A 13,791-nucleotide genomic window follows, 5' to 3' on the forward strand; every position below is an offset into this window, starting at 1 on the left:
AAAGGTACGGCTGGTACTATTACGCTATGGACGACCTTAAAAAGCAGAAGAGCTCATATGCATATTTCATATTCCAAAGCTGCAATTCTCTAGCTCTAGGTACAAGAACATAACTGTAGTAAGTTATAATAACTGGAAACATCCCACATAAGGTAAATTGCTTATCTGAGTTAATGTCCCTACTTTTAAATAGCCCTCCTATTAGGCAATTCAGGGACTGAAAGGGGTACACCTTCAAACTAGTTAATATAGGATTCATTACTTTACAAGATGGCAGAACCGCATACAAAGTCAAGATATATGCACCTGCTCCACAAAGAGCCCGGCTCGAGCCTATTTTGTTGATCTCTAGAGCTTACCCAAAATTCAACGGTTCTGGTTGTACAGCGTATGTCGTTAATTTGATCAGCAGCGTTAAATAATTGCTAAATGATTTGCCTCATTCAGTCTTGGGCATGGCCAGACCATGAATTGTATTTTGAATGAATAACTTCATGCGTGGTTTTCCATCCCGACGTTTGTTTTCGTGGTCTATTTTAGCTGTCTGTTGTTTTTATTAAACACGGGTGGTTCGATTGGAGGACTTCCAGCAACTCAATACCAACTCAGTCGAAAACGTGGTCCACAAAACATCCTGGTTGCTATTAATAAGCTTGTAAATATAAATGAAGCAAAAAATATTAGCAAATTGACAGATACAAACGGCTGGGCTCCATAGTGGTCTCCAAATGCCACGATATGTTCTTCGACGCATAAAGGTGCGCTATGAATGGGGATAGGGGAAAGACATGGAGGGGGCAAGAAGGAGAAGAGAGGGTTTGTTCCTGGAACAAAGCGCTAGTTATATTCATGTCATTAATTTTCGAATACTTTTCGTTCTTTTTTTGTCACTCAAAAGCCTGTAATAGTTTCTATTTATTATTTTCGTTCATTTTGCATCTTTGAACTGTAGTTAATTCAGTTTTATATGTTGAATGTAAATTGCCACAGGGTTGCTATGTTTTCCCATGCTCCCTGTGGTATCGTCTAGTAAATTTGTGTATATATAGATGAAGCCTGTAAAACAAATGAACCTTCTAAAATTCAGGGGAAATGAAAATAATGTCGGTATTTCTACACATCCTACCAAGCTTAACAAATGGAGCCCTTAAATGCAAGTAGAAAATATAGCTTTCAAAATCCTTTATTCCTTTTTTATACCGTAGTTGTATTGTACTGAATATAAAACATAATTTCGGAAATGGTTATGATTATAAATTATTATTGAAAGAAATCAGCGACGAGCGGGAAATTAGCCACAATCTAAATTCACTATTGAATTTTTAACAGGTTGAACTTACGGTAAAAGATTCGAACGCAAATGCAAATAATGATGAATGCTGAATTAATCATTAAACTTTACGACGGAAAAATATCTTCAATCTGCTTAGTTTTATCTCTAAATCATTCTTTACCGCCATTTTATGCGAAAATAAACACGCCAAGGCACCGACTCAAAGACTCTCGAGGCCCCAAGGAATTCAAGATTTTTACCCATGATATAATAATAAAGCTCAACAAATATCAAATTTCAAGGCAGTGTGTCCACATAGACTTCAGTTTTATTAATAGGCTTTAAAGCAACTAATCAAATGATGATATGAATTCAGGCGCTCTGTGATTTGATTGGTTTCGACCAAGCTACCTGTGCGTTGATTGGCTTAGACCGGGCTAGACCCTCTCTGCACATAGGCCTTTTCATTACGCCCGATTCTCATAAGATCGCAAGAGGGTCGGCGACGGTTTGTGACAGTCTGCGTTGATCTCCTGATTTTAATGTGAATGCTTTCTTGCAATTATCACGACTGCGCAGACTGTGAATCGCAAGGGTCAGGAGATTTAGAAAAATTACGTACGGCATACTGCTAGTGCTATCATAGAGTTGCTTTGAGCTCAACTTTCCCGACTATTAAAACTTCAATGGGAACCCGGGTCGCCGGCCCACTAGTGTTTAAAAATAGTCACTTGGATGTAATTAACCAATCATAGGAAAGTTATTTGGGGCGTTTTTGGTTCTTGTTGTTCTGTTGTCAGAATATTCTATCGCTTTCCGACAGTTGTCAACTTGTTCCCAAGCAATGGGAAAACCTTTTCTTGGATCGCAACGCCCTTAAACACTTTTTACTGACCATAACCTCACTAGGTTACTGTGATGTTATCAGAAAGTCATGTTAACTTCCTCCCCGAGATTTTTATGAATTGATTAAGAAAAAGTACGTACGGCATTCTGCCAATGCACTCACGAAGCAAGGGGAGGGGGGTTATGAAAACAAATCTGTAAAATGCTTCGTCAGCAGATGTTAAACATGTGCAAGCAAAGCATTTTCTAACGTCAAACAAGTTTGCAATGGTCAAAACAGCACAGCCAAGTCACTTTATCTGTTGTCCAGAAATAAGGCACCTGCTAATTGCTTCGCTTCGTAAACAGATAAGCAAGCGGCCTTTCAACCTGTGTTTACTAACATTTTCGCCAAAACTTCACAAACATATTTTGAAGGATTGCCGACATCATGGAAGTAACAGGCCTTCTCAACATCTCTGCGACAAAATTTATCTTTATCAATAATCAAACCAAAGAATCAGCCTTCATTGACGCGAGAGTTTATCAAGATGCCGGTATCTTTACATAAAGTACTTGCCTTCAGGAATACAACTTGTAAACTGTTTTTTGAACACGTATCAAATGCGCCTCATTTTTGTGCTTTCTATAGTTTTTACCGAGTTTCCTTCAGTCGAAATCCTACCATTTCCACTTTCAAACACGTACCGCGGAGCATATTACAGATTGAGGGGGCTAAAACGTTTTGAGGGGGCTAAACATGCAAAAAACCTAAAGCATTAAGTATTAAGTATATTTTGGAATTATTATTTGGAGGGGGGGGGGGGGGGCGAGGGGGGCTAAAGCCACACAAAATAGCTTCTTCATACCTGTATGTAGAGGAATTGTAAGTTCGGAGAAAATGGGATTTTACTGATCGCACTTGCAAGGTACACTGGTAAACCACAGGGTTATCCGGGTCAAGTCACTTGAAGCTTTAAGATCAATAAGCCTGTTTAAATAAACACGGCCGTACATTGGATACATGGATGTGCCATGCGATATTCCAAAAGAGACACGGGACTACAACCGCAAAGCAACGATAATCGGTTTAACAGGTCAAGGCCTTAACTGAAAGTTCTGATAATGAAATTGTTGAAACCTTCGTTTACATGGGATTTTTACATTTTAAAAATTTCTGTTAGTTGAAGTTGAAATTGAAGGATAGTGCTTCAAGATTATTGCAACGATGCAAATGATAACAGTGATGTGTTGTGGCGATAACGGTGATCGATCATGATTGATCTAGCCTGCGTCACAGACCATCACTATTCTCCTCCTTGGTGGTGATAGTGACTACAACGACGAGTGATGGTGATGATAAGTGATGATCAATGGTGGTTGATCATGATGACTGGTGGTGAGCGATTAACGATGATGATTCCAATGGTGATGATGTTGATTGGTAAAAATGCTCACTTGTTTAATCCACCCTTCTTTAGATCTTATCACGATCAGATAAATCCTAGCCTAGATGATAATTAAAGTACAACAGGCTTAAAACCCTAAAATTAATCAACAATCAACATTACAGAATAAACTCAAGGTATAATCGACATACACGATTTTCAAATTATCAGTTGGACAGCATAATAGTTTCTACGTCATCCATGAACGCAAAGAATCAACAAAGATTGCATGGTCTTGGAAAGAAACCGTTCTTTGTGGTGCTGGTTCGGGCAACCCAAGCACGTCTTGTGACATCTTGGTAGTACCATCCAGGTCAGATAGCCATTGGGCATGGAGGCGCTGCTCTGGATCCGGTATGGAGGCTTACCCATAGAGACAGATACTTGTGGCTAAGACACTAGATGCCATTTCTGACGTATTTCGTTGTGAAGGCTCTCCGGCATCCATTGCAAGTAAGCTGTCAGCATGACTAAAATGAAAGATGTTTATAAACACTATATATAAACATAATAAATAAAAAATGTAGACAATATTAATGAGTTGGTAGTAGGAGGAAGTTAAAGGATCTGGGGACAATGTTGCGTTGGAAGATTATGAAAAATAACATAGGCTCTGCAATGCCATGGGCTGAGAGGCAACGCGATTGCGAAAGCTTCTGTCAAGTTAGAGCTTTGCAGTTTGCTTCACAAATTCTGGGGACCGTACCATCCATTAAGGGCATTTGACACAGGTAAAAGTGGCTTACAGCCACTCGACCACGAGCGGTTGACCAATCAAATTGCGCACAGAGTAAAACACGTGAACTCTTTCCGCCTTTCTGCAAATCGGTGAAATCCTAGAGCAGCGCACAGTGCTTTCACGTGAGCAGTTTCCAATTCCTTTCTTGTACGCGTGCTCTGATCAATTTGGCCTAAATTATTTTTGGATTCGCTGTACTTATGCATGTCAAATGCCTATTAGAAATCCAATGGTGCTTCAGCCGCCTTGTATAATTTGCCAGCCCCCCTATCAGAGGCATATTTTGCTTTCCCTGAATTATATCTCTATGTAACATTTTAACAAGGACAACTGTGCTAAAAGCGCTGCTAGGTAGACCTGACGAGTTTCTTTTCAAATTTTTATTTGCTACAATGTGACGTTGGTTCTAGGAACTTTACGATCAGTTTGCGTGACAAAGAAAAAATAGCATTCTTTCTAACTCCAATTAATTATGCTAAATCTATATCTAAGCAGACAAAATATTCTCGCTGATAAATTGATGCAGCTGTTTGCCGCCATAATGCAGCATTAATAACATTAAGCTGCTTTCTCATGTAGGCATCTTTTAAAGATTATTTCTGTTTACAAGTCTGCCACCCTCCTAGGCCTACGACTTAGTCAGTGATAATAGCTTATAATACATTATCGCTTCTATATGAAGCAATCGATATGAAACTGTGGTAACTTCTTGAGAAAAATCAAGCCTGTACACGTATTACTTCTGCATCTAGTAAAATTTGACGTCATCAAACAATACAGCAAGTTAGGTTGATAATCAAATGAAATACAATGCGAGTACAAGAGATGCACCGTGGTTGGCATATTGAAGAATTTAAGCTAGGAAAGGCAGTAACATTGGAGCATGATGCAGTAACCAGTCAAATTAAACAAGTAGCAAATAAGGAACACCGCAACGCGCCGTGAACAAACAAACACACGCAAATTCACCTAAATTTACCTGCCACTGTGGCCTTTCCTTTATTTACACATATTAAACAAGGTATAGGAAACCCGAGGAAACTTTGAAAATATCGAAAGAACAAGCCATTACAATAGCTGCAACTGTTATAAATGAAAATAAAAACTTTTAAGAGTTACAGTACAGTGAAAGTAGTTCTTACAATCACTGTTTTCTTTCCAGGCTTGCATCAACGACTTCTTGTCAAACACGTTTGCCTTAACTAGTGTTTGTAAAAGAACTTCTGTTCGAGGGTGGAGCCTGGAAACACAAGAATAGAAAGTCAAGTAAACCATGGCAAATGTATCATAGGAAATATAAAATGCACCAAGATACAAAAGCTTTGAATAATAGTGGTTTTGTCTGTATGGGAAGACATTCAAATTTTATAGTTAATTCTTTATGTAAGAATATCATATGGTTGAAATTTATACGATTGCTGTATAGGACGTATAGAAAGACGGTTTTAAGTTGCAAGCCCAAGCTTCAGGCTTTATTTCTTAGAATGAATGTCTCGGAAAAGTCTAAGAAAAACAAGTCCCTGCTTCAATGAGAAAATCAACACTATTGATATATGAGGATTATATGCAGCAAACACAATATAATTGTCGTAGAAAAGTGGTTTATGAGTTAAGAAACTGATTAAAGCCCCAATTGATTTGAATTCGTAAATAGCAAACAATATATTCTTTCTTGCAAATTTCCGTTTAGGCCGATTCATTGCTAAAAACTTTCTTTGTGCAAATCTACTTTCCATTCCCTTCACCAATTCATTCTGCTTATATGCAAGATAATCTGATGTGACATTCATTCCAAGAAACGTTCAGCTAAATCTCATTGCTTATAGCAAGGAAAACACGATTCATTAATGAAATGTAAATACATAAATTTCTTTTAGTCTGTCATTACTAGGGCATAGAAAAGAGAAAAAACTGCCAATAGCTATAAAAAGCTAATATTTCCTTAGATCGTCTATTTCATGCTGAACAATTAATTCTTTTAAAGTCTCAAAGTCTACTTTCTATGTTATTAAAAGAACAGGATTTCCTAAGATAAATCCAGTTAGTACTTCTCTCAATTTGGTATAGCTGGCAAACAAATTATGGCCTAGATGTACCTCGGATTGAATAAAAGCCTCGATTGCATTTATTAGATGGTAATAAAAATAATTGGCTTGAGAGTTTCAATGGTGTTAAATTTAGTATTGAAGGCTAGTTCTATTGTAAATATGATGATTCTCAAACTTTGAAACACGCTTGACCTAAAAATTTTAGAAAGCTGTTGAATAATTTATCATAAGTCAGAAAAGATAGACTTTTTGTGAACGATTCGAAAGATAGTAGGTTTGCTGCAATTTTTTATCGTGAAAAGAAGGAAAAGTTTTATTTTCGAGGAAAATCACTGTGAGGTCAACAAAATTTTTCCTCAAAAACGAGGTGTGATGATAAAATTGTGTAAGACAGATAAAATCTTAAAGAATAGGCGAACCTTTTTTACAAAAGAAAATTTGAATCAACTTCAATAAAGGAGATTTTTAGATAAGAGCATGTCAAGTGTGAAGCAGAAATTTTAATAAAATTGCTTATTCAATTGTAAGAGCACTCAATGTTGTGAAGATTTGGTGAGTTCGAGCAGGATTAAAAAACGATGCGATAAGAAGGTGCAGAGACAGAGCAGAGAATGAACAGGGTCAAAAAGAAACTAAATGCAGATCGTGGGGGTAAGAGCCTAAAATTAACTCAAAAGTGGTAGTACCGTAAATATGTCGAAGTTTTTATTCAAACACCCTGACGATGTTTATATTTTGATAAAGGAATTCGATCATCGGTGATTTGGTATGTTCAATTAGTTGAACGAGCACTACCGCGAGAGAACCCGAGGTAAAGCGATCTGCGACATGTAAAAAGTTTGTTTGCATTTCTGAAACCGCCCCCTGAAACTACCCACAGAGACGATGTAAAACCACAATACTGCAAGGGGGGGGGCAAATCAAACCATCCAGGCGGAAAAAAATCATATGCAAATATTACAGAGTTATATCACTGATCTATAAAAAAGACTGGATCGAGCTTCCTATTGTCTTGAAACACCAAAGTTTGAAGCCCGTTCAATTTCAAAAGGAAGAGGGCCCCAAACAATAGCGGGAAGCCATTCCTCAAAACCAATACTTCAACGATATGGATACGAGAGAGCTGCAATGCTGTGTGTATGATTGCTGAAAAAGAACAAGGCCAAAGCAGCTGAAAACATTGCAAGGGGTGACAGAGAAGGCCGTCTCTTTGCATGGGCTGTTCTGGGGCCCTCTTCTCGGATGGCGACACTCTGGTCACATTAGAAGCTCGATCCAGTCTTTTTATAGATCAGTGAGTTATATGCGCACGCTTGTCAACAGCAAGGAAAGCAAGCTGCTAATTCGTTTCCCATAAATTTATTGAATCGAAAAACACGATAGTTAAGGCAATAACATAATATAGCTTAAATGCGGTCATGCCTTATTATGACAGACTATGTCAACGATTGGCAAAATTACGACGTCATAAAATCTATTTAATTCAGATAATATATTGTGAAAAAAACAGCATATAACTTTTATAACTGTCAGATTAGTTAAATCTGATTTAGATTGGCTGCGAAATGATTGATAAATACAAAGGATTACTATTGTTTTGGCTGGGAAGGAGCCTGGGCACATCTGGTAATCTCTTAGGCAATCACGGACATATTTGACTGTTTGTTTAAAGGCACTTCTGGTTAAATTCAAGATAAAGTCAAGATTCTAATAATCATTTTTTATTTTATGTGGTTATACATTAGCACAACTAAGAGAAGCGATCGTCCATTAGCAATTAATTTCAGTACCAGGTAAAAATTTTAAATTATCTGAAGAACGACATGAAATAACTTAATAGTAAGATAACGGGCGGACATAAACAATCCGGAGTGGTGCCTTGTTTTGCTTGATGTCATATGTTAGGAGAGCGTTCCCTGACCCTAAGCGACCTGTGATTCGTTGATGCAGACAAGAAACTCCTCGACGTGTTTGACAAGAGGTTAATCGGATTATCCGAACCGGATTCTTCACCTTTGCCACATAAATGATGAATTTCATTGCAGAAAAAGGAACATGGCTCAAAAAATGACTGCAATCTTTCAAAATTGAAAAAAAGACAATAAAAACGCTTCATTTAGATCTGGTGAATCGATCTGGTAATATAATATCGGGTGAATCCATTAAAAAAAGTGTTGTATTAAGCCTCGAGAATGAAGAATTGTTGATCTTCAATAAAGCCTTTTGGCCTTAGTCCATCCTGCATTATAATATCAGTAATTGTAAGCCTTCATCCGGACATTAAATAATAACCTGGCTAACTTGATGAACGAATTCACAAAACCGCGAGCAGCTAACTGTGAAAAGTATCAATTACTGGCAAAAGATTACAAAAGGCTGCTTTTCTCGATTTTAAACAAAGAAAGAAAGGCATTAGCTTCAGGGAACATGTCGCAGACCAACACTTCAGGCTATTTATGTCTAGGGCAGTTTTCAGTGCAACATTTTGAATCTCTTTACATCAAATGATCGAGTTTCTGAATTTGATGACAATATACAATGTCGATTGACATGCAAATGCAAGGAGTGTTCTTGTTTACCATTTCTAAACATTTCAAATTTCTCACGACTATCAAAAGCAATATGTCATTTCACGAGATATTGAGGTAAACAAATTAGGCTTTTGTCAGTTACTCGTGTACATAAAGCGCGGTTCCATTGTTCCATTATAGTCATTTTCATGTAAAATTAAATATCATTTTTCAATATGTTTATCTTATCTTCTATAGTTTTGGACATTGCGGGGAACAGGAAATTTGTTTGAGATGGAAAGGAGCAACTGTAATTGAACAAACTGCAAACAGCGCGTGGGGAAATATTGTACACTCGACCATGGCCAGACAGAATTCAAACCCTTGCACACTTATTTTTTATAAGAACCAGTAAATTGAAGTTCAGGCTGATTCTTCTTAATTTCTCTAAAACTTTGAGGCTGGATTCTTCCTAATTTTCTTCAAAATTATGAGGCTAGATTGTTCGTGATTTTTTCAAAATTTTGCAGCTGGGATGTTTTTAATTTGCTCGTTATGGGTCAGAGGGTAAGCAGTGTAATCGCTAGCTATTGTTCTTGGGGGAAATGTTACATTTCATTATCATCATAAATATTAACATTTAACGACAAAAATTGTCGATTTGGCAACAAAGTAAGTGAGCTATCTTTTTCTGCTGACCAGTTTCAAATTCACAAACAATGCACGTCTAGATGGGAAAAATCCTCAATTTTCAGATAAAACTTTCTTAAGAGGTTTAACAACTTTGTTAAATATTACATACCAGTACCCCAGCCCTCAGCTTGTTCTTAATTTGTTCTTAACTTTGACCAGTTTTGAGGCTTGTGATTCTTATAAAATTGTTCTTATAAACAAGTTGTAGAACAAAATCATATACAATAAAGTAATTTAAATAAACGAACAGTTTTGGAGAAAAAATTTAAAATGTTTATGGACAAGTCTTAGTACAAAACATTTCCAACGTCTACTTTTTTCCCTTGCTTATGGCTGCCACTCCAGTTCTGAAAATTGCCCTGCACCTTAAAGCACTGCTAGCCTTTATTTAAGAATTACATGCTGTCTTTCAAAAGAGAGCCTTTTATAGATCACCTCTCCAAATTTAAAACTCTGAAAACTGCTAAGAAACCTCCATTCTTGCTATTTAGCAGCAAATATTTGTCTGAACAGAGAAGGTAGACCTAATAATGCAAAGAACTGTCTTATAGCTAGAGGCATTGCAAGAACTTTAAAGAACAAAGCGTTTATACGGCTTACCTCGACCAACTCTTCGTCATGACTGATGCCGGTGCCAACAAATAAGGAACAAACTCTTTTAAAGATTGGGAAACCTAAAGTGTAAAAATATTTATTTACTAAGCAAATCTACTGTTTTAACGCTGGGTTTGAGGATGGCTCAGTGGTTAGCTTTGCGGACTACAGATCCAGTGGCCTGGCTCAGTGGTTCAAGTCACTGACATGACCATATACCAGCTCTCTGCTATTCCAGGATAGGAATCGTGAGATGAAGTCATATCTAGCTAGAGGAAGGACTAGGAGAAGAGCAAAACTTCTCAGCGTCATACATTTACAAGCTTGGTAGTAGCAAAGATAAATCTAACGCTTTCTAAAGCAATCTCACAATGCTTGACTCTAAGGGATGTGTGTGTTTGAGGGGGGGGGGGGGGTAAGGGGTTGTGCTATTATAAAAACAGATATATATATATTTATTTATCAGTGTAAGAACTTACCTGTCCGGATAGAAATGCTGTTGCAAACCATTTGAATCGCTCAATGCATGGTGGGAAATCCAGCTCCTGCGCAGGTAGGGTCCACGAATGTGGGCCTAAAGAAAGATAAAGAATGAATATCTGCAATGAGAATGGAATAGGAAAGCAAAATACAAAAGCAGAATTTGAAAAGTGCATCCTTCAAAACAGAGAAAATACAACACTGATGAAGCGCAGCAGGGTAAAGATAGATTTGGTTGTCAAGAGCCTAAATCAGCTATCAAATATGAAACATATTTAATTAAACAGTCACCGGTGGACTGATCTGCTAAGATATGGGGTCAACGAAGTGTGAATAGAGTCAACAGGGGCATCTTAAATGTTTGTTATTAACAAGACATCAGCAGAAGCTTGGATGAAAAAGAACATCATAAATCAGTGATTGTTTGTGTGTTTCATTTCTTTAGCGCAAAACGCTAGCACAGCACAGTCATATAACTATGTGATTCTAGAAAGATCTTAAACCTTACCCACCTTTTTCTTTGGCAACAGCGATGAACAGTTTACAGAAAACCCTTATTAGTGACACTAGAATCATTTTAGAGAGAAATTAGAGAGAAAACATTTGTGAAATCTTTTGCAAAAATTACCTTTTGAAAATTAGTGCATCTTTAAAAATTGGGGGGGGGGGGGGGGGCTCGAGACCCTTATCTCCCCCAAATCTCAGCACTTGGGCGAGCCGTTGGCAAGCGTATCATAAAACATGATAAAACAGGGGAATCTTCAGGGGTCAATGAAAACGTTAAATGACTCCAGAAACTTCTGAATGTGAAAACACTATATTTGGCTGGTAGAAAAGCGCAGAAAAAGAAAAGTTTGTGTATTGGTAGAAAACACTATATTTGGCTGGTGTGTGCCATTCAGTTGGTAAATTATGATTCTGTTTAACTTTAAACACAGCTCAAGTAATAAATATTTAACTCAAGGGCCCTGAAGATCTCTTAGCTGAATTGCATATTGGCATTTGATCGTTTTTAGCTGCTTTTTAGATGCTCAGTGTTAAAGCCTAAACCACAAAGCAAATCTCCCCAAAACACGACATCATAAAGCGCTTTTCTACCGTCAGGTGACTTAAAGAATTATCCTGTAAACAATTAGAGATAAAATTAGAATAATAACACATCGGACATCGCCTTGCAGTAGTCGTCTAGCCCATGCTTCGTGAAGTCAACTTTTCAACTCATCTTTGATATTTTTTTTATTTTATTGTGAAATTCTCGTTTGAAAATTTGTAGTCTATTCTGGAACTCAGAATATTCTAGACTCGTTGAATTCTCTACTTGAGTTGAATTTCAAAAACATTTCTTACTTTAGCAACAAAACATAAACGCAACAAAACATGGCGAGAGATGGTGCTGTTAACAGAAGCATTATTGCAAACTTATTGAACATGGTAAGCGTTTTGTCTATGGAAAATGTTCTTCACCTTTCCAAAGCGGATGAGAGAGAAAAATATACTTGAGACTATCTGCCGGTACCTTATTAGGACATTTTATACGACGAAAGAACATTTCTCATTATGCTTACGATTCGGGAGATAGCAAGGCCCTAAACCAGATGACATCCAGAGAATATTTAATGTTTGCTCGTTATTATTTATTCTTCAGAACAACAAAAGTGAATTTCAGCACAACAGCAGCAGCCATGTTGATCGCCATGGAAACATAATAGCTGTTACAGAGGTTCCAGCAGCTCAAATTGTTGGTATCATAGCAGCCCTTGACGTTTAAGTAGGAATCTAATTTTGCTCAAGACATCTGATTAACTGTGAAAACATTTCTTTTCTTCCTAAGCATATTTTTAGATAAAGACTGGCGAATAAACTACATTGCACTGATCTCATTCCGGCCAACCTGATTTACTACAGTGACACAAGTTTTCTCTCAGCACAATAACCCTCGGTTGTTTATCAACTATGGTCTGAGGATCAGGAGAGTAGAGGTCTTGTTATGAAAGAAAAAGCGTCCTTGCGCTTGGATATCTCGACTAAATGGGAGGTTTTGTCGTATAATCAGGCCATGGTTCTAGCACTTATAATGCACGTGAACGAAAAAGCAACGAATTTAGGGAGCAAGCATCCTCTCTTCTCCCGGGGGCAAAAGCCTATGGGTCTTTTTACCCCCCCCCCCCCCTTAAATGATACAGGATCTTTAAGGAAAAAATCGATAAAGTTGAATACCGTAGGTACTTGTCATGTGGCATTTCATCCTGCCTGACTTGATATCATATGACGGTTTGAGCGACTCTAAAGGTTTTGAGAAAGTGCACTGGTACGGAGCGAATACAGGAAGCCAGTTCTCCTCGATAGCCGTTACTCCTTTCATGTACAGTTTTGATGTCTCGATAATTTCCTGGTAGACCAAATAATCTGGGAGTTTATCAAACATAGCAGATGCTGGGTGGATAAAAACAGGATCTGCTGTGGAACAGCTCTGTAAAAAAGAAAAACATTATAGGGTGGGTTTTCGATTACAGTAATCAATTCGATGTTTCTCAAGAATAAACACATGTAGTTACGTCACTATATTAATTAAGCACCGTCTTTAAAGGGCGCGTCTTGAAAAATAATCAAGTAAACAGATGAAAATGATGCTGTCTACATGTCATCGCTCCCAGGCTTAATCTGAAATATAATGGCAACAGATGTGGATACCCACGGAAAAATCAATTATAGGACTGAAAGATGAGTACTTCATGAAAATTTAACACAGTGGATGGCAAATGTTCAAATCATGCACAATTAATCAAAAACCTTTCATATGAATGAAGATTTTTTGTATCTGGTCTCATATAGTCCCCATGTAGTCTTGATAGTAGCAAACATAGTTCGAGTCCAAGAGTCTTGTTTACGCAACCTTCTTAATAACACCTAGCTCTTGGCTCTAGAACATCCAGTAGCTACGATTTTTCTGTTCGAAAAAGGACTGGTGGTGTCGTGAGCATAGAATTCAAGTCCCGCCAGGCGTGGGCAGCTCTTTAGTGGTCGAATTCCGTATAATCGTTATCTCTGTCAGGAGTCCATTGCTCATCGGTGCTGTCTTACGTGGAAAAGGGAATATTGGAAAAAATAAGCTTTTTGCTCAGAGACAACGGAACGAGGGTTGTCCTAAGGGCTTTATTTTTTCAGTTTTCTTAGAGTAAAA

General features: G+C 37.6%; 1 protein-coding gene across 2 annotated transcripts in view; it reads right to left on the reverse strand.

Moving 5' to 3' along the window:
* Positions 1–3,648: 3,648 nt before the first annotated feature.
* LOC135683964 (putative ATP-dependent RNA helicase DHX37) overlaps positions 3,649–13,791 on the reverse strand; it is a 29,791-nt gene continuing 19,648 nt past the window's right edge. For both annotated transcript variants that reach the window (XM_065199381.2, XM_089109473.1), the window contains exons 27-31: positions 12,828–13,080; positions 10,610–10,704; positions 10,137–10,210; positions 5,428–5,525; positions 3,649–4,016 (exon numbers count right to left, since the gene is read on the reverse strand). In XM_065199381.2, the coding sequence (XP_065055453.2) occupies positions 3,937–4,016; positions 5,428–5,525; positions 10,137–10,210; positions 10,610–10,704; positions 12,828–13,080 (600 nt within the window). In that variant the 3' untranslated portion in view covers positions 3,649–3,936. The remainder of the gene's footprint in view (positions 4,017–5,427; positions 5,526–10,136; positions 10,211–10,609; positions 10,705–12,827; positions 13,081–13,791) is intronic.

Source organism: Rhopilema esculentum, chromosome 7 (genome assembly GCF_057945365.1).
Source record: "Rhopilema esculentum isolate cy_ngs chromosome 7, ASM5794536v1, whole genome shotgun sequence".
In the NCBI taxonomy this organism is placed as follows: Eukaryota; Metazoa; Cnidaria; class Scyphozoa; order Rhizostomeae; family Rhizostomatidae; genus Rhopilema; species Rhopilema esculentum.